The sequence below is a fragment of the Rattus rattus genome, chromosome 6, assembly GCF_011064425.1.
Source record: "Rattus rattus isolate New Zealand chromosome 6, Rrattus_CSIRO_v1, whole genome shotgun sequence".
In the NCBI taxonomy this organism is placed as follows: domain Eukaryota; kingdom Metazoa; phylum Chordata; class Mammalia; order Rodentia; family Muridae; genus Rattus; species Rattus rattus.
This window is the reverse complement of record NC_046159.1, coordinates 108,211,881-108,236,233: the sequence shown is the minus strand read 5'-3', so window position 1 is coordinate 108,236,233 and position 24,353 is coordinate 108,211,881. Positions and strand designations below refer to the sequence as shown.

The 24,353-nt window shown below is 44.2% G+C and overlaps 1 protein-coding gene and 1 long non-coding RNA gene across 2 annotated transcripts in view; one reads left to right on the top strand and one right to left on the bottom strand.

Annotated features, from left to right (window-relative positions):
- Positions 1-438: 438 nt before the first annotated feature.
- Positions 439-24,353, bottom strand: part of LOC116903993 — a 32,554-nt gene continuing 8,639 nt past the window's right edge. Inside the window, exons 2-3 of the long non-coding RNA XR_004388322.1 lie at positions 13,428-13,529; positions 439-515 (exon numbers count right to left, since the gene is read on the bottom strand). This is a non-coding gene — a long non-coding RNA (uncharacterized LOC116903993). The remainder of the gene's footprint in view (positions 516-13,427; positions 13,530-24,353) is intronic.
- The window catches only part of Mkln1 (muskelin 1), a 148,961-nt gene continuing 126,724 nt past the window's right edge, over positions 2,117-24,353 (top strand). Inside the window, exon 1 of the mRNA XM_032906799.1 lies at positions 2,117-2,233. Coding sequence (XP_032762690.1) covers positions 2,160-2,233 — 74 coding nt within the window. The 5' untranslated portion in view covers positions 2,117-2,159. The remainder of the gene's footprint in view (positions 2,234-24,353) is intronic.

Below are 24,353 nucleotides of genomic sequence, written 5' to 3'. Positions count from 1 at the left end.
CCATGTCTAAATAAAATGTGAAAACTTAGGGACAAGGATGTAGCTCAGTAGTAGAAGGCTTATTCAACACATACGAGGTTCAACCCCCAGCACCAAAGCCAAACAACAACAAACAAACAAACAAACGTACATATTCCTCTCCTTGTCTGAAATTGACCGTAATGTGTGGGTTTACCCTATATCATCAATTCTTTGCAGGTCTCCGTAGGAGGATTACTATAGGTTTTGAAACCGGGAAATAGTCATCTTCCCCATTCGTTCTTTTTCAAGGTGGTGGTGCCTCTTCTGGGCTATGACTTCCATAGGACTTTATAACCTTCCAGTCAATTCCTGAAAAAAAAAAAAAAAAAAAAAAGATGTTGAGATTTTGATAGGAACTGCATTGGACGTCATTGCTGTTTATAAAAACACAATCGATTTTACACACTTATTTTGTACCTTAACACACTTCTGAACCTGATGTGTTCTTAACTATGATTCGTTACTGCTTCCTCCCCGCGGCATTGTGTTAGACGCTATAGAAAAAACAAAGATGTTCTAAGATGACATAGGTTTAACTTACTGGGTAAACAGGAGCCATGTTAGGAGCAAACAAGGAAGTTGGTAACTGCCACTTGAATGTTACAGACAGTTGGAATTCTGACAAGACCTTCAGGGCTGGAGAAGTCTGGAGCGGGGAGGGGAAGGATTAAAGGCTTGCTGTGCGCATGCGCACCTTCCTTCCTTTCTGCCTTCTTTTTCTCCTCTCGTTTTCTTTCTCTACTTTCACCTGCCGGGGTTTCTTTGAAAACACTGGTAGAGCATAACCAGAGATGGCCGCCAGTAACCTGGCTGGTCATCAGAATTTCTTGGAAAGCCTTTAAAATCTAGATCCCAGTCTCCGGATGCAGAGCTGCTGTGTCATGCTCCCAGGTGCTGGGTCACAGAAGGACAACTGCATTTGCATTTTGATCTGATTTTCTGCCCGAGTTGGGAATTTCTGGGTATGGTTATAATTATATCCACATGTGGCTCGGCATCGATCCTCACTCCACAGTACCTCTGTTCCTTTTCAGGACACTCTCACGTCCAGAAGGTCACAAGGGCACCTGGATAAGACATCGTGAGTGAACCTCTATGGCTTCTCCAGTATTGAAAGCCACATCAGTTGCACACGTTTCTAAGAGGGTTCACTGGTGCACGTGTTTATGAAGATGTCTCACAATATAAACAGGTGCTTATTTTTCACTGTATAAAGACTGTATAAGAACCTTTTGCTATACTGGCCACATTCCTCCGACTTACTTGTAGGGTATATTACCTATTATCCAGGATTTGGGTTTTGGTTTTTTTGTTTGTTTGTTTTTGGAGATTTTTTGTCTTTTTTTTTTTTTTTTGACAGAAATCTGCCTCCTCTACCTCCCAAGTGCTATGATAAAAGGTGTGTGCCCCAACTCCTGACCTTTTAATATTCTTAAAAAATTGATGTATGTATGTATGTATGTATGCATATGAATGCTCTATCTGTATGTGCCTGCATGCCAGAAGAGGGCATCAGATCCCATTACAGATGGTTGTGAGCCTCCATGTGGTTGCTGGAAGTTGAACCCCGGTCCTCTGGAAGAGCAGCCAGTGCTCATAACCACTGAGCCATCTTTCCAGCTCTTAATGCTTTTAAATAAACTAAGTATCTGGTTTCCAAAGTCTTTTGCATCTCAGCTTTCCCAGAAGCAATTGGTCTTTTAAAGATACCTTTAACTACACAGAATATTAGTTTGCAGTGTTACACACGTATATAAGCAGTGTACATGTTTTTCTACAGCCGTTTTCTCACCATGAAGCCTTTCAGATTTATGCATGTGACACTAATAGAACTAATCTGTTCTTAATAACACGTTAATATACCCGAATGGAGTGCCGAAATAATACTATCCTGCTGTATGACTATTTTCTGTCTCCCATGAGCAGAAATTCATTATGTTAATAGTTTTGTTGGGTTTGAAATGTAAATAAAAACATATCCAATTAAAAAATAGTTTTGTTGGTGGTGGTTTTTCGGTTTTTTGTTTTGTTTTGTTTTTATTTTTGTTTTTGTCTCTTTTTAGATTTCAGTTCTTTGTGCCACCCACATCCTTGAGTATGTCTCCTGAGACACACGTGGGAGTCTGTCTGGGGTATAAATGAGGATGGACGTTGCCCGAAATGCATATGGGCTTTTGATTTCACCCGGTTGCTTTCGGGACTATTGTGCACAGTAAGTAGCTTAACCATTTCCTTTTCTCTCATCCCTGATTTATGAGAATGTCTCTGGGAACCAATACCACCAAGTCTGTAAAGTTAGCATCAGGCTGGAGAGATTGCTCAGTGGGCAGGAGCTTCTCAGTAAGGCTAACAACCTGAGTTCGATGTCCCAGACCCACGTAGTGAGAAGAGAGGACTTCCTCACGTGGTCCTCTGATCTCCACACTTGTGCCAAGGCCCACTCCACTAAATAAATGCATGTAAAATATTTTAAATCACTAGGAAATAAACATCCACCTGGGGCTTTCATAGATCCCACTAGGGTAGCTTAAGAGGAAGGTTGGAAACAGGCTTCAGATGTTTGAGGAGCTGAGATCCTCTCTGCCCCACATATGTGTATGCACAACCACCTAAGACATTGACACATGAGTGTTACTCAACTGTATGTCACTGTGACTATATGGCTGACAGCATCAGCTACGGGAGGAGAGATTCACGCTGGTTCGTAGTTTCGGGCAATATAGCCTGTTCCCCAGGGGAGACCAAGGCATTGGTGTCGGTTGGGCTTTGGCAGATTATTCACCTTCTGGTTGGCCAGGAAGCAGAGAGCTTAATAGGAAATGGGACTAGGTTTTAACCTTCAAAACTCCACCCTCAGTGACTCACCTCTGCCAGTTACATCTCCTGCCATACAGTTTGACAATCTTCCAAAGCAGTGCTACCAGCTGGCACCAAATGTTAGCACATGAACCATGAGAGAGAGTTCACACTGAACTGCCTACAGAAACGTCTGCCTTTGATTAGACAAATCTATGTTGGCTGTGCTTGGATCGGTTAAGAAAAGGTTTGCTCAGCAAACCTTGCAGATACATATTTTGGTTTGTTTGTTTGCTCGTTTGTTGAGACAAGGTGGTATAGAAATTGCAATCCTCCTGCCTCAGCTGCTCAAGAGCTAGAATTACGGATGTGCACCACCACGTCCAGCACTGCAGATGCATTTGATAAGACAGCAGGATGTGATTTACCAGTCTCCAGGTGGTACTTAAGGCCCTCCCTTCGCCAGTTATGCTGACAGGAGGTGGTTGGTCCCTTTCTGGAAGCTCTAGATACGCATCAATGCTTAGGACAGGGTGCATGTCAGAGCTGCCCGGCAGCCTGTTGGGTGGTGTCACTGTGTGGCTTTTGCAAAGCCCGGAGGAATCTGAGAAGCAAGTGAGAGGAACGATGCATGAAAACAAAAGGCAGTGGAAAGAGTGACCAGCCAGCAGGCTCCGGCAGGCTAGAACGCTCTGTCCTTGTTACTGCTGCTTCATGAAAATGCCGCGGGCCTTCTGGCAGGGTCTACACGGTAGAGGCTTCCTAGGAAAACAAAGATGAGGGATGCGGACTGGAGGTTGGGGTTCTAGTTTCCCACTTCCCTGTAGATGCTCCACAGTGAGGTCAGAGAGCCCTGTGCCCCTCAGTAGGTGTCTGCTGACCTTTCCTCTGTCCTGGCTGCTTTCCCAAGAGGTTTTCCCCTCCCACTCACAAGCAGCAAGCTCTGGTCTGAGGCCTAGCAGGGCTGGTCTGGGAGAGAGGCTGGGTGGTGCCTGCTCTCTCTGAAGGTCAGCAGAGGGGAGGCAGCAGGGCCCTCAATCCTGGTCAAAGCATGTTTGTCACAAAACAGTGACTCTGGTTGGGATGTCTTCATTCCCTCCTGCTTTCTTCCGAGTTGGGAAGAACCAGCTGCTGCTGTACTAAGGCAGCCTCTCTTCAATTTTCAAGAAACCAGGAAAGGGAAGAGCTTGAGTTTCTACTCCATAGGAGAATTCTGGATTCACCTCTTCAGAGTCTCCTTTCTTTGACCTATAAAAATACCTGCTTGCAAAGAAGGGACCTAGCCCACATTCTCTTTCTGTCTTAAACAGTGTCTGTGAGGACAACAAGTAAAAATAGGCCTTTGCGGATACAATAGGACCGAACCAAACGGGGTGTGGTTTGCCTGGCAGCTGCACAAGCCCTTGTTTCTTTTGGTCTTGGAATGCTCCAGACTTGGCCTCTGCCTCATGAAATCCTAAAACACTAGCCCGAAAGTGGCTCCTTGGGAGTGAGACTCGGTCTCTAGAGTCAGCCATTCCCATCTTTCTGATCCCCTAGCATTTCACCCTCATAGAAGGCAAGCATTGGAGCTAGGGAGTGGGGGTGTCTCAGTAAGACCACACACACATACACACACACACACACACACACACAGACACACACAGACACACACACACACAGACACACACACACAGACACACACACAGATACACACACAGACACTCACACACAGATACACACAGACACAGACATACACACACACAGACACACACAACACACACACACAGACACACACACACACACATACACACACAGAGACACAGACACACACACACACACATACACACACACACACACACAGACACACACACACACACACACACACACACACACACACACACACACACACACACACACACACACACACACACACAAACACAGACACACAGAGACATAGACATACACAGACACACACAGACACACCCACACACACAAACGCACACACACACAGACACACACACACACAGACACACACACAGACACACACACACACACAGACACACACACACACACACACACACACAGACACACACACACAGACACACACACACAAACACAGACACATACACAGACATAGACATACACACATACACACACTCAGACACACACACAGACAACACACACACACACAGACACACACAGACACACACACACACACACACGGTGGAAAGGGATTGAGACACTCTGCATACATATGTGCACAAATACACATACGCACGTACACAAGCATTCATCATATTTCGTTATAATTGCTCATTTGGGATTGTGCCTTATTGCACTTCCTTAGCATCTACAGGCTGTATTTTAGCATCATAGTTCCTTAATAGGTGTTTATTATATGAGTCAAGGTTTCTTGGCACTTGTATTTCAGTCTCAAGTTTTTATTCTGTCTGTTTGCCTGTGTGCTTGCTGATTTTTTTCAGTGCCAAGGGCAGGTAGAATACCCAGGGACTCAAAACACACTAGACAAGTAGTCTAGCATTGCACCATCCCCTCCCCACCACGCCAGCCTGCTTCTGTTTCTCAATTAGCCCTAGCCTCTTCTTCCTTTGGGTGAAATGCGGGCAGTTTGAGCTCAGTGTAGAATACAGGGTTTGCTACAATGAAATGTAATTTTTTCCCCTAAGGAACTGCTCTCTTAGGAATGGGTTTCAGATATGTCACTTCTGTTACAGGTCCAAGAGTTGTTTTCAGGAAACACTGCCACCATTACCTCCGAGAGGCACGTCAGTGTCAGTGGTTGTTATTTTCCATCTACAGATGGGCAAATGGAGGCTCTCTTTTTCATTTACCAATTACTCTGCTTAAAGGAGCGTGAGGAGTGTGAGGAGCGTATGGGTTCCCAAGGTGTGAGAGACTGGTTCTTACTCTGAAGAAGGTTTCTTTCTCATCCGAATGGAGAGACCTTTGCACTTGAAGGCAGCTGTGATTTGGGAGCCCAGGATGTGAGGTGTGTGAAGGGGTCCAGCAGAACTTCCAAATGGAATAAAGAAGGTAGGTCAAAGAGTGTCCAGCCAACCGACGTGTGGACATCATTGTGCCATTTGAGCTGAATAGATTCTGTGCTATTTATTGTCCATTTAGCCTCTGTTGGTTTCTTGTGACTGCTGTAACAAATTAGCACAAACTGGTTGACTTAAAACAACAGAATTTTATTTTCTTCCAGTTTTTAGAGGCCACAAGTCTGAAATGAAGGTTTGGGCAGGGTCTGAGTCTCTTGAGGCTTGGAGAGGGGGGATGATCTGTCTCTTGTTTCTTCCAGTTAGTGATAGCCTCAGGCTTTCTTTGGCTCCTGGCCACTCCCGTCCAATCTGTTTCTGTGGTCACATTGACTCCTCCAATGTTGTAAAACTCCCCCTGCTACTCCCTGTAGGAATGTGTGTCACTGAAGTAAGGACCCACCCAGAATGTGGGCTAAGCCTCCCCTCTCATGACCCTCAACCGAAATCACAGCTTTTGCCATGGAATGAAGTAAGTACCCTTGGGTTCTGGAATTAGGCTGTGGACATTTACTGGGGCACAGGGAAGACCGTACTCTTCTCTGCCCTGGGCCGTATCTGATAATCTTTACCCCCATGCTCTGTCACCTGGCTTCCTTCGTCCTCTGGCTAACCCTTGGGCTTTGGAATGGGAGACATTAGCAAGTATCAGAGAAGAGGAGGAGGAGGAGACAGTGAGGCTCCTCTGTCTTTAGCAGGGTGCTCTCGATGCTTGTAGTGAGAGCCATGTTCCTCCATAGTTCCTGCTCTTCCTGGGCTTCTGTTCCCTTTCCTCTTCATCCCTGGCTTCTACTAACACTAGCCTGTGAGCGCCTAGCACCCTAACTACCCATAACTCTGCCTAGGTGCTGTAGATATGTCCTAACCACCCGACGTTCAACGCCTCAGTTGATTATGTCTTCAGGTTCCTGCCATGATCTGGGTTGATAAAAATCTCTCAAGGGGCAACATCTTCATTTCTAGAACAGAGCTATACTCAGGGAGCCACAGCTAAGATGAAGTGGGCACTGGATCCGGCATACAACCCAGTCGTCTCTTTGGGGCCTCCCATAGAGAAGTGCTGTTTCTATATCCTGCTGGTGTCTTGCTGTCACAATGCTTGCTGCTGTTGGCCTGGCTCCATGATGCTTTTTATTTTATTTTATTTTATTTTATTTTATTTTTTTATTCTTCTGCCCAGTGCTGTCTGCTGCCACACTGGTGTCTGCTGCTATTGACTGTGGCTGTCATCCTCCATGTACCCTTTAGTTTAGTGCTGACTCCCTCTAGTTTTATTTCATACCCTGTTCCTCAAAGGGGCCCAGCCGGCTCAGCAGTTATTGTCCCAGCGTCATCAGAGAGAAGATTTAGAAGGATGAGAAGTTACTAATGGTATTAAACATGGGGAGCAAGAAAAAAAAATCTGTCTTAGGACTACTTAATTGATGACAGAAGCCAGTGTGGAAACAGAGAAGTTAAGAAGCAATTATAATCGTCTGAGTGAGAATGTGGGGGTCCAAACCTGGGCAAAGGGAAGGTTCCCGTGAGATAGGAAATGAGGCATGCCGGAGCAGGCCATTATGAGTTCCTGGTTGTAAGTTCTTTTTAGTACTAAGGCCTCATTCAACAATTTTATGTTCTTTTCAAACAAACTTCACATTTTAAGGGAAATATGCAAATACCACTAGGTGTGCCGATAATGATAGAGCGTGATTTTTAAAGTTTTTTTATTTTGTGTATATATATATATATATATATATATATACATAGATGACATTATTATTGGCTGTTATCTTTTGGAACACGCTCAAGCAAATTCAAGAAGAAAAATTGAACTTGAATATTTTATTTAGTTTATGTTTTCTAGAAAAACAGAACTCAAACCGAGACATTAAGCCAATGTTTTATTTAGGAGCTGAATCCTGGGGCAGCAGCGAGTGTGAGAGGAGAAGGGAAGCAGAAGAAGACAAGGTGTTCTGCCAGAGGGTGCTCGAGTATCCACGGAAAGACGGAATGCCTGCACAAGTGGCTTTGCAGAACAGTAATGTGCTACAGGATGAAGCCATACCTCAAGTAAGGCCCCATCTTCTTGGGGACTTCCCCTCTCCTATTTCCCAATGATCGAAGTCCACCCCATTGGAAATCACTTTTCTCACATACTGGGCCATGTCACCTGTTCCCACTGTTAGCGTCTTCACAAGCTACAACCGACACTCTGCAGCACAGCCTTTAACCTTGGTTGAGGAGTACAGAGAAGCTAGAAACTTGCATCAGTACCTGCTGAGCCTGCTTGCCCAGTGGTGGAGGGGCAGGCGCAGGGGTGGGGTGGGGAAACAGCTCTAGGCTGTAGGTCTATATGTGCACAAACAGAGGGAGCCACAGACAGTCATGGCGAGACAGAATAAGCAATAGGAATGGACTCCGATGAACAGCGTGCCTGGGAGAGAAGGATGGGATAGAAACATGCAGTCGCATCTGAACAAGTGCTTGAGACTCAGAACTGGAGCCACACAGGGAAGATAGGTTTTTTGAAGGCTCTAGAAGCAATATGAGTTTATATTCTAAATCTGATTAATCCTAGACAGCATTGACTAATGAGGTAGGAACATGTGTTCTAGAACCAGGCAGACTTATGCTTAAAAGTCACCCTGTGTATACAGCGGGTAGTATCCTCATCTTCTCTAAGCCTCAGTACCCCTGCCCTTTCCGTGTGGGTGATTAAAATAGTCAGTTCCTGCTGTAGAGTTTGCCTGATGTAGGATAGAGTAGATGTTAAATAAACCCCAGCTTCCACGTCCCTTAATCTTATTCTGAGATGACTGTTTGACATCACCAATAGTATCTTCTCCAGAAAAACTCTCCTGTGCTATTCCTAAGTGCGGATGGAATAGGTTTTCTAACTTGAGTCCTTCCATTATTTTCAAGACAAGTGCCTCCCTCAGGGTCCTGTTATGGAGTACCACTGAAGCCGGTAGCTCCCGTCACAGGACACATTAGGCCCTCAGAAAGCAGCATGTTAACCCATGCCCATTGGTAAATGGTAGACAGAGCATACCTGAAACAGCCCATCTGCTCTATTAACTTTTACCCCTTCAAAGTAGGAAGGTTCTTGGATGCTGTAAGAAGGGACAGGCGGTGGGGTTGGGGATTTAGCTCAGTGGTAGAGCGCTTGCCTAGGAAGCGCAAGGCCCTGGGTTCGGTCCCCAGCTCGAAAAAAAAGAACCAAAAAAAAAAAAAAGAAGGGACAGACGGGACTGGAGAGATGGCCCAGTGGTTAAGAACACTGGCTGTTGTTCCAGGGGATCCAGGTTGAATTCCCAGCACCTACATGGCAGCTCACAACTGTCTGTCACTCCAGTTCCAGAGGATCCGGCCACCCTCACACAGACATACATGTAAGTCAAACATCAAATGAACATCAAAATGAATGAATGAATAAATGAATGAATGAATAAGGCACAGACAAATAGAGTGGAGGTGGGACCACATAAGAAAAAGGCCCTTTTATAATTTTTAAGAATTATTTTTTGAGAAATTTAAAATATTTATTTTAAATATAAAATATTAATATATTTATAGCAATTCTGGACCTGGAAAATAAAATTATAAGGATTGTTTTTAATGCATGCAAGTGTATGCCTGTATAGGTATGTATGCCATGTACACACAGGTGTCCACAGAGGCCGGAAGAGGGGGCCGGATCACTCCAGTTCTGAAACACTGGATGTGGGTGGTGGGAACCCAACCTGGATCTTCTGCAAGAGCAGCATGTGTCCTTAGGCACTGAGCTACCTTTCCGGCCCTAAGACTTTAAAAAAGATAGAGTGTGTATACTAGTTATTAAATATGATCCAAAATTTTGTTTCAGTATCAGTCCCCCTCCCACATTTTCTAGACAGGGTCTCGCTATGTAGCCCTGGCTGACCTGGAGCTCACTATGTAGACCAGGCTAACACTGAACTCACAGTGATCCCCTTGCTTCTGCCCCCTAAGTCCTTAGAGCTATGCATCACCACGCATGCCCAATGTAGCCTTTTAGATGATTGCCAGTCATAATTTAAAATTGCGATGACCTATATTCCCTACTTTAATTTTTTGTTATTAATACTTACTTTATTGCATATAATTTACAAAACTATTGGGTCTTTTTTTTTTTTACCCATCTCTCCTAAATAGAATGAAAGAATAAATATTTTAGTTTCTGATATATATTCTGAAACATTTTATTGAAACATAGTGGTACTTAATACCATAACCATGTAATTCCAGGTAAGATTTGGGTTAAAAATTAAATGAATTAGGGTCTGGTGAGAGGTTAAGAGCATGCTCTTGTATAGGCCTTCAGTTCAGTTCCTAGCAAAAACGTCAGGCAATTCACTCCTACCTAGAACTCCAGAAGCTCTGATGTTCTCCGGCTCCCAAGGGCACCTGCACACACATCCCGCACAGAACCATACACACATACAGAGCAAATCTAATAAAAACAGTGAATGCTGTCATCTGGCCCCTCTTCGGGCCTCTGATACAATTAATTAGAAATAACAAGCCTATGTATGGAATGCATGTGTAACGATGACTTACGATGTATGGTTTACAGGCAGAACTGCCATCCTCACTGTGTAAGCAGACACGGTGAGAGTCTCTTAAGAGTGACACTCATCTATATGTTCTTAGAACGCACCCCTTTGCTACTCGGGGAAGTCAGCGTCTGCTTGGAGATTAATTTCCAAGGAGCTTTCTGATAGGCACGTGATGCGCTGAAGGGCTCCCCCAGGTGCTCTCCGAGGTGGAATGGTCATAATCATCCTCTTACAGTATTGCTTAAGAAATTGATCAGCACTCCTTCTTTAAAGGGGGAACAAGAATACCCTTGGCAGGGAATAGAGAGGCAAAGATTAAAACAGACACAGAAGGAACACCCATTCAGGACCTGTCCCACATGTGGCCCATACATATACAGCCACCCAATTAGACAAGATGGATGAAGCAAAGAAGTGCAAGCTGACAGGAACCGGATGTAGATCTCTCCTGAGAGACACAGCCAGAATATGGCAAATACATTGGCGAATGCCAGCAGCAAACCACTGAATTGAGAATGGGACCCCAGTTGAAGGAATCAGAGAAAGGACTGGAAGAGCTTGAAGGGGCTCGAGACCTCATATGAACAACAATGCCAACCAACCAGAGCTTCCAGGGACTAAGCCACTACCCAAAGACTATACATGGACTGACCCTGGGCTCCAACCTCATAGGTAGCAATGAATATCCTAGTAAGAGCACCAGTGGAAGGGGAAGCCCTGGGTCCTGCCAAGACTGAACCCCCAGTGAACGTGACTGTTGGGGGGCGGCAATAGGGGGGGAGGATGGGAGGGGAACACCCATATAGAAGGGGAGGGGGACGGGTTAGGGGGATGTTGGCCCGGAAACCGGGAAAGGGAATAACGATTGAAATGTAAATAAGAAATACTCAAGTTAATAAAGAAAAAGACGATGATTAAAAAAAAAAAAAAAAAAGAAATTGATCAGCAAACTCGCTGTTCCCCAAACATCTCTAAAGTTAAACTTCAACTGAAGCATAGGCCAATTATCCGAATTAGTGACTTTGATGGACTCATAGTTAACCAGTCGTGGACTCTGTGGCTCCATCATCGTCTGTCAGCACAGGAGTTATAACCTATCATCGGGATATATAAAGAACTAATGACATCTACTGTAGGCAGCTAGTCAGCTATGCTCAACATATGAGGTCAATTGCTCATCTTCAGCATGCGACAGATAGGTCCCCAGATCCTGAATCAAATAGGTGCTGTAGATCTAGGATTCAATCCACCCCCTCCCAAGGCTATGGTTTTTCTAGTCTCCCCTTTTAAGACTCCACTTCCTCCTGCATACTCTGTAGCAACACTGTTTATGTACAGAGTTGCTGTGACAATTAAGTATATGTAAAGCAGGATTCTCAGCAGATGACAGCATTCACTATGGCTGTAGTTTAGGAATGATAATGAGTTTTTTCCCCTGGGAAAAATCGTGAAACCTTTCCAGAGAGGGGGAAAAAAAATCCTTACTTGGTGGATGACAGAATTAGGTTCTGTAGAGGTGGGCGAGTTGAAATATGTTTAAAATTACAACTTTTAAAAAAGTTGAAACCCTTACTTATAAGTTGACCTCATAGACTTCCATTTTCAAGCTTGGGAAATTTGATCATGAAAATGTTTGCCTGACAGTATAAAAATATAAGGCTTAGAAGGTGGGGATCTGGAGAGTTGGCTCAGTGGTTAAGAGCACTGGCTATTTTTACAGAGGACCTGGGTTCAATTCCCAGCACCCACATGACAGCTCACAACTGTCTGTAACTCCAGTTCCAGGGGATCCGACACCCTCACACAGACAGACCTACATGTAGGCAAAACACCAATGCACATAAAATAAAAATGAATAAATGTAAAAATATATAGGGCTCGGGACACAGCTCATAGTAGAGTCCTTGCCTAGCATGGATCTGGGTTCAGTCTCTAGCACCCAAAAGAAAAATGGTTGCATATAAACACGATCATTTAAGTGATGTTTTAAAAATGAGGAGAGAAGAGAATCAGAGTTGGGTCAGCAAAACAAACCTTTGTTACAGAAAAATGACAGCTATTCTGAAGACACAATGAAGCTTGAAAAGAAATTACTGGGGGTTGGGGATTTAGCTCAGTGGTAGAGCGCTTGCCTAGCAAGTGCAAGGCCCTGGGTTCGGTCCCCAGCTCCGAAAAAAAGAAAAAAAAAAGAAAAGAAATTACTGGGCTGGAGAGATGGCTCCCCTGGCAAAATGCTTGTCATGTAAGCCTGAATTTGACCCTCAAGAACTCCTATGAAAAGGCTGGTGTGGTGGGATGTGCTTGTAACCCCAGTGCTGAGAAGGCTAACGCTGTATGGTCCTTGGGGCTTCTAGAAGCCAGTCTAGCTGAACCAATGAGCTCTAGGTTCAGTGAGAGGTCCTGTCTCACAAAGTAAGGTGAAGGTCCGGAGAGGTGGCTCAGCAATTAAAGAGTATGTGGTACTTTTCAGGGGGACCTGGGTTCAGTTCCTAGCACTCACATGGTGGCTTATAACTGACTATAACTTCAGTTCTAGGGGATCCTGTACTCTCTTCTGGCCTCCTTGGACACCAGGCAGGCATACAATATATTTATATACATTCAAACAAAATACTCATACTCATAAATTTTTTTTAAATAATAAAAGGAGCTGGGGGAGAATTATTAAGGGAGATACCCTACATCAACCTCTGGCTTACACACACACACATACAAACACACACACACACACACACACACACACACACACATACATACACACACACAGAGTGTTGTGAAACCCACAAGTTACTAACTCAATCAAGTAGTGATCATCAGTCATCGAAGACACCATTGAGGGACAACTGATAGGCTTTAGGGTTTGACTTATGACAACCGAAACAACAAAAAAATATGAGAGTCCTTCCTAGTACTCATTATCCCACAATGTGCAGGGCTATGCAGATAAAATTTGTTCAGGATGAGGTCCTACTAGAGGATGGGTTCCTAATCCAATGTGATTGGTACTTACAGTACGATGGTCACGTGAGGATCCAGACACACAAGGAGAACACCATGTGAAGATGGATACTGAATTGAAGTGCTGCCGTTGTGAGCTTTGGAATGCCCCTGGCTGAAAAGGCAAGAGATTTTCTCTACAGGATTGACAGGGAGCAAGCTCTATATTCCCGCTTCCAACCTCTGGGAAATAGATGTTTATAGTCATAAGCTACCCAGTTTGTGAATACTGTGTTACCACAGCCAGAGGAAATCAATATAATGAAGAACAGATTGCCTCTGTGCACCTTAGCATCACCTCTCAGGCATGAAAGGTAGAGCTTTCACAAGGGACATTTGTCCGTTCCACTATGTGGCTAAGAGTAGACCAACTTGATGCTGCATCCCTCTTGGTAAGGTGCAATAAGGACACAATGTCACTTCTATTTGGTAGGACAACTACAGTAGGAGGCAGAGTTTATTTCCCTACCATTGGTTTTTTTTTTTTTTTTTTTTTTTTTTTTTTCTTCGGAGCTGGGGACCAAACCCAGGGCCTTGCGCTTGCTAGGCAAGCACTCTACCACTGAGCTAAATCCCCAACTCCCTACCATTGGTTTCTAACCTGGCTTTGTTATTTGCTTTTTATTTAAAAAAAAAAGAAAAACCAAAGCACCTGTTTTTTAATTAATTGCATTTATTTATTTTGTGTGTGTGCACGTGCCACAGTATGTGCGTGGAGGTCATGGGACAACCCGTGGGTATTGTTTCTCTCCTTCTGCCATGTGAGTCCTAGGCATTGGACTCAGTTCCTCAAGCCAGGTAAAAGGTACCATACCTATCGAGCCATCTCACTGGACCCTTGTTTGCTTACGTTTGCCAACATGATACTGTTGAAGTGGCAGAGCCAGGTCTAAGCCAAGGTCTCAGTAGACCTTCCACATTCCTTTGGCCATGCCCTCTCAATGTACCAGACTAAGGAAACAGGTCCTAACGGGTGTCACCCTCAATGTTGAACTGACTGTGAAATGTCCCCCACAGGCTCATGTGCTTGGACACTTGGTCCCCAGTAGGTGGCACCATTTTTGGAAGGTTATGAAACTTTAGGAGGTATATCCAGCCTAGAGGAAGCGGCCAACTGGGGGTGGGAGGGCTTGAGGTTTTATATCCCTACCACATCTGCTGCCTGTTCCCTGCTTTTTTATTCTGCTAAGATGTGAGGAAGTGAGTAGTCCCAGCTGCATGTATGAGCCATCATGGAACTACCTGCTGCCTTGTATTCCCTCCCATGATGAACTGGATTCCTTTAAACTATGAGCCCTTCCTCACTCAAGTGGCTTCAACCTGTCAGGTTGAAACAAGAAAAGCAACAAATACACTTGAAATGCCAGAGTGAATTAACGATCAGCAGAGCACAGCCCACCTCACAGAATGGTCTAGACAGTGGTCCTTACTGTCATGCTACTGAATTGAATTTTAGCAGGTCATTTGTTATGCAACCATGGATAACTGTTACACACACCCATATTATGTTCTTGCTGTTAAAGTAAATGGGAACTAGTCACGAGGACACAATCAGGAGAAATTACAGTGTGGGACAGTCTATGATAGTTGGCCTAGATGCTATACCAGTGTCAGTGTGCTGCAAAACAAAGTGGGAGGACTGGTTAGACAGGCTACAGCTGAGTTTTTCAACCCTTGTCTTCACTTGGCTTCTTAGACCAGGTATAAGGACCAGGGAACTATTGGACACTCAGCAGGTATTGTTGGCTCTACACACCAATTGATTGGATTTGGTTTATCAGTGAAAACTTCCTGTGCTAGAAACTTAGTGTTCAGTGTGGCAAAGTTGGAAGATGGAGAACTCTTTAGAGTTCCTGCCTACTGGTAGGTGGTTAAGTCACTAAGAGCCCTGCCCTTGAGATTAACACAGTTCTTCAGGAACTTAGTCAGTTCTCACAAGTATGGATTGTTACAAGAGCCAAATGGTTCAGCCTTTCTGTATCCTGGGTTCCTTTCTATTTCTCTGCCATGTTGGACTGCAATGGGGTGGGGGTGGGGGGCTTTTGTCAAAGGCCAAGCAGATATGATCACCTGATCATGGATGTTCAGCCTCCAAAACTATAAATCAAGTAAACTTCATTGTAAAGTATCCAACCTCATGGATCTTGCTACTGTGACAGAAAATGAACTAATGCAATGCCAGAAGAACCACACAATCAAAAATACCTGTGGGCATTGCTAAATGTCCATTTTGGGACACTGGACTAGAGAAAAAGAATCAAATGCAATGGTAAGATCTTAGACCAGGGTTAGTGGAGGGAAGGGTATATATCTGCAAAGCACTCACGGGTGGAAGGAGGAGGGTCAGGAGTTCCAGGTCATCCTTAGCTTCACAGAGGATTCACAGTCAGCCTGGGCTATGTAAGACCAAAAGAGAAAAGCAAGAGAAAGGGGCGGGGGTGGGGGGAGTGGTATTTAGAACAAAGGGAAAGATTCTTATATAAGGCATTTAGACAGTTGTAGAAGTGTTAATATGAACTTAAAGATATTATTAAATCATTGCTAATTTTCCCAAGCCTGAAATGGTATTATAGTTATGTTGGATGCCCTTATTCTTTGAAGGCATATGCTGGATTTATTTTAAGTGAGATGTCTGTTAAGAAATTCTAATACTCAACTCACTTTCAAATGCCTCAATGGACAAACATATCTATCCACAGGAAAAGTGAAAAGAATATAAACAATAACTGAACAGAGTTGAAAAGTATAAGTAATTGATTGTATTTCTTCTAACTTTGTAGGTTTTTACATCTTCAAGATAAAGGGCTGGGATGGGGAACCGTCTCTGCTTCGTGAGCCCTTACTAACATGATACATTAGGAGCAGGCTGCCGTAAATGAATCTGAGATCCCTTTTGGAGTTGCCTAAACCATGTGTGTGAGGCTGGACCGAGGTCTGGGGATGGGTGTGGGTACCTGGAGAACTGTGTACAAGCTCAGTTTCCCATGAAGTCACTCTTCCTTTCTTTATAAAACATCCCACCAAAAGTCGAGGCGCTGTGTGACAGACTGCCTTGGCACCCTGACAGCTGCACCAACTACTTCCTGGTTCCCAAGACAATAGAGAGAGCCCTGGCCAGCTGAATCCATTTGCAGACCCTCCATCTCCCAAGGGAGAGAGGCTGCCCCTCTCTGTGAGTGTTAATAAACATAGTCTCATCTCCTCTACTCAGGTCAGAGCCTGGTCTCTTCCTACTTTCTGCCTCTACCCTGCCTCTAAAATTTAATACTGGGCAGTGTATATGGTTTTTTAGGCAACCCCGGTGAACAGGTACCAAAAATCCAGGCTGCCTAAGGCCAACAACATAGTCTGTTTATCCCTTTCCCTGAGGAGGTGGCCCTCATTCCAAAAAGAGAGACAGGAGTCCTTTAAATAAGCCGCAAACCATTCTCTGCTCAGATAGTTGCCCAGGGAACAATGGATGTTGGAGTCTCTATATCTTCACTTCTCTTAATGACTCTGGCTTTGTAAATGTTCTTTCCACAGTAAAACTGAATTGTGTGTGTGTGTGTGTGTGTGTGTGTGTGTGTGTGTGTGTGAGAGAGAGAGAGAGAGAGAGAGAGAGAGAGAGAGAGAGAGAGAGAGAGATTGCCTATGTGAGCAGGGAGACTAGAGCTTGGTGTCTTCGGTGATGACTTCCATTTATCTTTCTGAGGCAGGGTCTCTCACTGAACTTGGTGGTTGGTCACTGGTTGGCTAGATCGGCTGGCTATAAACTACAGGGATCTGCCTGTCTCTGTCCCTCACGAGCTCAGGTTACAGATGCCTGTGACCAGTCTGTGGCTGCTTTTGCAGCAGGCACTGTACCACTGAGCCATCTCCTCAGCCCCATAGTTATTGAGCAGGTTATGTAGCCCAGGTTGGCCTTGGAATCACAGCAGTTCTCTTGCCTTAGCCACCTACATGCTAGAATATAAGCTGATACACCCAGAATAATATCCTAATTTGATTGTGTCCATGAGACACAATAGAATTCAAATCCAGGGTTGGGGATTTGGCTCAGTGGTAGAGCGCTTGCCTAGGAAGCGCAAGGCCCTGTTCGGTCCCCAGCTCCGAAAAAAAAAAAAAAACCAAAAAAAAAAAAAAAAAAAAAAGAATTCAAATCCAACTGCAGAGGGACCCCACTCTAGGGCAACTAACATTTAAAACACAAGCAAACTCAGAAGCCGCAGAGGGAAACACTGATAATGACTCTCTGTGAGTCCTTTAAAAGTTTTGTATGGTGCAGATGAAGATGAAGGAATCAGGCAGCCGCAGACAGACACTGCAAACAGAGCCAAAGACAAAACGGAACTGAGGGGAATTGTTCGAGATCCGACAGAAACCGTGCTTAGGCGTTATGCAAGGAGGTTTTAATTTCACAACTTTATCAGAAACAAAATGAACAGATACAGGGGCAAAATATGTGAACAGATATTTCACATACTAACATTAAGAATGGCGTTGGGCGTGGTAGTGCACACCTTTGATCCCAGCATCTGGGGGAGGTAGAGGCAGGTAGATCTCCGAGTTCCAGGCTAGCCAGGGCTACACCTTGAGAACTTATCTCACGAAACAACAAAGGCAAACCAAACAAACAAAAGATAGGAATGGTCAAATTTACTTGGAGAAAACGTTCACCTTCATAGTGTTTAGAAAAATGAAACCATGACAACATGCCCTTGTTTCTATGAGTGACAGATGCTTGAAGTTCAATAAAATAATGGTTTTTAGCAAAGTTATAGTAAGTGTAGGCTGCTGATAGCCATTGAATTGGTTACAATTTGGAAGCATTCCATTGTGTATATAGTGCTGGGTTTGAACCTAGGGCCTTACACATGCTGGGCAAGGAAGTGCTGTCACTGAGAGGCAGCTTGGCTGTTCTCATCTTGAACGTACATATATTATGACCTATTCTGGGATAAAGAAACAACAGAGGTTTCTAAAGACATGAACGTAAGGTTATTGCACTGTTTATTATAATAATAGGGGAAGTAGAAAGAATTAAATGTTAATTAGGCAGTGGTTAGCTTTATGGCTTGTCTAGTGGCTGAAAGATCTTCATGTGGAATGTTGCTGATAAACTGTTAGATACAGCATAAAGGATACTGAATATAATTTACTCTGTATAGAAGCATTGTATGCAGGCTGAAGAGATGGCTCAGTGGTTAAAAGCACTGACTGCTCTTATAGAGGTCCTGAGTTCAAATCCTGGCAACCACATGGTGGCTCACAACCATCTGTAAAGGGATCTGACAAGCTCTTCCGGTGTGTGTCTGAAGGCAGCTACAGTGCACTCATATAATTATAAAGTAAATCTTTTAAAAATTAAGAAGCATTATATGCATTTGATATCCTTATATAGAAAACATAGACCAAGACATAGTTTCGTTTAACTTGTGTAAAGTCAAAAAGGATTTTTTTTCTTTCTACACGAAACCACTTTGAAGTTTCCATTTATTTTAAACATTGTCATGTCTTACTTTTACAATTAAAAATGTGCAAAATATACTTCAAAACAACTTTCAAGATGTCAATCAATGCCCTTCTGATGCTTTTGTAGGAAATGTCTGAGCTACTGAAGGGAGATAAAGTTGCATGCTGGTTAAATGGCTTCTAGCTGTGAGTGCAAACACGGAAATGTACTGAGCCATTGCAATGAGGAAGCTGCTTCTCGCACCTAAGAAGGCTGCAGCAGAGCTGCGGGCAAGTTCCTGAAGCAGCTGAGGTCATTCACCCTTCTCGCTGGCTCAGGCCTGGCCTTCAGCAAGATTAAGATTTGGATTTGGAAAACCTGAGTGACCCATCAAGACAAAAACAATGTGATAAGAAATTTTCTTTCTCCTCTTCTTTTCCCTGTGTCTGGAGTTTCTTCAAGAACATGAAATGAGAGAGAAAACCATAACTTAAAGGTATTGAGATAGGAGAACATTTTGAGAAGGCACTTGGGTGGCGCTGTCTGTAACTGAACCTTGCCTGTGCTTGGCTGGCACTCCCTTTACAGCACGCAGAGTCTTGAGGTCCAAAGCCCCTCTTCCTGCAAAATGGTTATCCTGGTGGCATTGCTCTAAATAGAAGGACTTTGGTAGGGTAAACAGGAGGATTGTGAGCAAGCCTTAAGGTTTCTGTTCACTAGAAAAGCAGATCTTTTAAGAGGGTTTACCAGGAACCTCAGCCTTTAACCTTTCCTGCAAAGGTCAGCTACCACAGGCAAGGGAATCTAGATCCTGCTCAGTCCTGATGGCCTGTATCAGCTCAGGTCCCCACCCCGATGACTGTCCTATCTGCTTGGCTTCCCACCATTTTGCTTTTCTCTCTGCCTTGGCAGTTTGAGCCCCAGTGAATCTTTCTTTCTGCCCATAGACCAGTCTAGTTCAGTAGTTTCTCTGCCCCGAGTCTCAGGTATTAATCTGCGAGGACGGCCTCCATCTGGGGACTTTTTTCTGTTCTCAGTGAAGTGGCACATTCAGTTCCTGGTGTGGCGTCCGTTCATTTCTTTTAGTCATTTCACAGCTGTTTGCTGGGAGGAGCAAAATTGAAATACTTGGGGCTGATTTCACAAGTAAGCTGAAAACAAGGCCTTCCCAGTTCCTGTTTGTGATTTTCAAGTCAATAAAGCATGTCTGTCTTGGTGGATGTTTCTCTCTAACTGGTTTCAGTTGTCTGCTGAGCTGTCTACCTGGCTTCCCCTTGGCTGGGAAACCTCGGTTTGTGGCCATCCTGTTACAGGTGGATGGCTGCCCGGCTGCCCACCGTTGTTTGTTATTAAATTGGTGATGCAATTTCTGTTTGGCAGTTTGTGACTGCAAGGTTATTCAAGGATGCTGTTTAGAAATACAAGTGAGCTACAGAACGAGACATCGGAGCGGATGGTCGGTTTGTTCTGTTTTTTGTTTTTTGTTTTTTTTAGGCTGTTCAGGGACAGTAGACGAATGCACAAATTTGTTATTGTGGATTGTTATGAATCCCAAAGACGCACATACGGGGATCATTATTGTAGATTGGCTTGTGACAGCTGGCCCTGATTTACTTATTTCCTCAAGAAGACACTTTGAACAATTATTGAAATGCCTCCCCTCTGTAATTATAATAATAATGATGATGATTTTGCAACTGAATATGCAATTCAGGGCGTACACACTCAACTGTTTTTAGCTTGTTTCTCTTTTTACATTGATGTCAGCTGCTGTCTTGGCTTGTGAAGAGCTGAGAAGGACTTTCCAACCAAGGGTCAATGAGCTACATGAAGAGTCATCTGTGGCCAACCCGGGAAATTACTAAAATAATAATTTTAGTAATATACATTACAATACAATAATATTACAGTTAGTATGTACGGAGCAAGCTAACTATGGGCAGGGTTCTGCTTTCTCCTTTTTGGGGGTCTTTGGAGAAGAAACCTATTTTTAGTACTTATCTGCTCTTAAGATTAAAAATAATGTATCTTATTGAATAATAAAATTACAAGTGTTTGACAATGCCTCTGTTCCCCCCCCCTTTCTAATTAAGGAGCTTCAAAGGGAAAAGCTCAACTAGAATAAAGAGGTATGTACTGTGGGGTCAGGGGAGAGAGCAGAGAAGGGGAGTAGGAGCTGCAGAAGGACAGACAGCAATGAGGACAGACAGGGAAGTTAGGATAGTTTGGCAGTGATAAGCAGAAGGTAAGAGGGACCCAGACAGGAAGAGAGGATAGGGCAGAGAAAATGGGGAAAGTGGGGAAAGTACAGGGAGACTGCAGCAAGATTGATGGCCAGACCCTAGCCTGGCCTACTCAGGCAGGTCCTTTCTGTTCCGCCTGCCCATCTGTCCATCTGTCCGTCCATCTGTCTGTCTCTGCCCCCCACCATCCCCCAGCATGCACACATAGAGATGAATAAATAAGGCTAAGCCTGGTGGTCCATGCCTATCCCAGTGCTTGGAAACCTAAGGCAGGAAGAACTTGAGCTCTAAGCCTTTCTGAACTACACAGTAAGACTCTTTCAATGATAAATGGGAAGATACATAAATCAGTAAATTGGGGAAAGCAAATAAACAAACAAATAAAATAAAACCAGAAAGGAGAAACACAAGACTCAGATTGGAGGATTTTTTTTTCTTTTTAAAGCATGTGATGGTTAGTGTTGTTATCTTGAGAAAAGAATCATCCGTGAGATGGCCCTCTGCGCACCTGTGGGAAGACTCTTCACTGTGTATGGACCATTCCCTAACTGGACCCTGGAAGTGGGAGCTGGGCACTAGCAGGCTGATTTCACTGCCCTTTCCTGACTGCACGTCACATGATCAGCTGCTTTCAGCTGCTGCTCCTGACTTCTCCAGCGTGGGGGGACGGTGCCTTGAACTGTGAGCTAAAATGGGTCCGTTCTTCCTCAAGTTGCTTTGGTCAGAATATTTTATCACAGCCTTGGTGAAAGACACTGAGATAGGTGGGGTGAGGGGCGCAAGCCTTTACTCTTGGCACCTGGTAGGCAGAGGCAGGTAGGCCTGCCAATACAAGGCTAGCCCAGTCAACATGGTGAGTCCCAGGCCACCCCAAACCACACAAGAAGACTCTGTCTAATGATAGAAGGAGGAGGAGGAGGAGGAGGAGGAGAAGGAGGAGGAGGAGGAGGAGGAGGGGGGGGGGAGGGGGGGAGGGGAGGAGGAAGAGGAAGAGGAGAAGAAGAAGAAGAAGAAGAAGAAGAAGAAGAAGAAGAAGAAGAAGAAGAAGAAGAAGAAGAAGAAGAAGAAGAAAAAAATGAAACAAAGACAATATATGTCATATGAAATCAGTACGCCCCAACCCAAGCTGGATAAAATAAGCCAGAGGCTCTCAACCTTAATGCTGTATATTTAGTGTATGGCATCACTTTAAGTTAGTTGTGGAGTTGGGCAGAGATGGTTTTTAGAGCATTATTTGTAAATATGCAGGAAGAGCAGAAATCCAACTTTTAGGGACTAGCAAGATAGCTCAGTAGGTAAAGGCACTTACTGCCAAGCCCTCTTCTCCTATCCCTGCCCCCATATGAACAATTTAAAAAAACTCAAAAGCATGATGAAGCCTACAGAACTTCATGTTTGAAGGCCTGGCAGCAGGGCTCATTGGTAAGGGGGCTTGCTGCCAAGCTTGATGACCTAAGTTCAATCCTCAGGACCCACAAGGAAGAAGGAGAGAGCCAACTCCTACAATTACCCTGGGGCATGAGATGATTCAACTTCATTCCAACACTATAAGGACATCTAGTATATTTTTGACCTTGAATGTCAGTTCAATTCAGACTGATCTGGGATGTGGTAGAACTAGGAGATATGATTACATTCTCTTTTTTTGCTTTGTGCTATTGTCTGGGACATTCTATGTCATTCTGGATATCCCTGTGTCCCCTTGTTCTCTAACTTGCCCTCTGGGTTCTCCTCTCTAATGTAGAGTTGTCCAGAATTATTTTTTATTACCAACTTTCCTATCACAGTCACTCCCCAGTTTACTGTTTCTATATCTATATAGATGCAGATGTCTGTGTGCATATATGTGCTCATGTATATGTATGTATATATTTCCCCACTGACACTGATACTGGCTTTCTGGAGCCACAGCTCCTAATCTGGAAGAGAATCCAAAATGGTGCCTCTTGTCTGAACGAGGAAGGGTTGTCTTGGCAGATTCATGGGTGCCAATTCCTATGGAACTAAAGGAGTATTATCCTATCTAGATGATTCTACTCTTGTCTATCAATACTCGTCATTAGACATTTGACATTTGGTCTGTGGCCTTACAGAAACCAGATTACAGCCATCACCAACATCACCACCACTACCATGTATATTTTTATATTGACTACTTCTTACTAGACATAGGCCAGGTGTATTCTCTATACCTGGTACATGGGAGAGGATGGGCAATTGCTTACTGCAGTGAACAGACAGAAGTTTAACAAAGCAAGGGGAGTAGAGCCAGCCAGATGAAAGGGGGAAATGAGTGAACCTAGTCATGCCTGGAGTTTCACAAAAACCAGGATATGGCAGGGAAGGGAAGCACAGGAAGAGTGTAGCTTCAAAGCTCCTTAACCTTGGACATTTCAACCCGATGGATGGAATTCTCTTCTGCTGAGCCAGTACCACCCACCCACCCCCACCCCAACCCCCGAGGCCTTTGGTTCCAAATACACTAGGAATCAGTGTTAATTGCTCTTTTGAAATATCGTTTTTGTCGGCTCCATTCGGATGTGGCAATTTGCAAAGCAATCTCCAGCAGTTGACAGTTCATCCATAGCTGTGTGGTATCCAGACGTTTCCTGGGACTTCTGCCCACCTCCTATGCAGCTGGCAGTGTCTGCCAAACCAGGATATGTGCTCAGCTGGGATTAACTTGGAACCGAGTAGCGCTTTGTTGTGTCTAAGATTTGTTTAAATTCTACAAAGGTGAAGGGTAGTCCTACTTAATCCAAATAATAAAAGTGAAATTTAATAATTAGAACTGAGGATATAGCTCAGCTTGGTAGAAAGCTCATTCGTGCAAGTAGGAGGACCTAAATTCCACCTCCAGGAGCCATGTGAAAAAAATCAGAGTGGCAGTGTGCACGTATACTCCCAGCACTGGAAGGGTAGGTTGCCGCTGGCCAGCTAGCCTAACCTCCTTGGTGAGCTCCAGGTCAGTGAGAGGACATGTCTCAAAAAGGCAAAGTGGATGACACTTGAGTTGACCTCTGGCTTCCATGCTCATGGGCACAAGTGTCCATGCCCACGCTCTCCAAATTAAAAATTAGCAGGTGCTTGAAGACTGCCTTAGTCCACAGTGGATTGCTAAGGATGGGTTCAAGGACGAGGTCAGCAGGCTGGTGGCTGGGAGCCCAGGTCAAGAATCTGTATTCTTTGTATGATGCCCTCTAGATTTCTGTGTGGGGGGCTGGGAGAGTAAAGTTACTGTTTCCTTTTGAAGCTCTTGCCT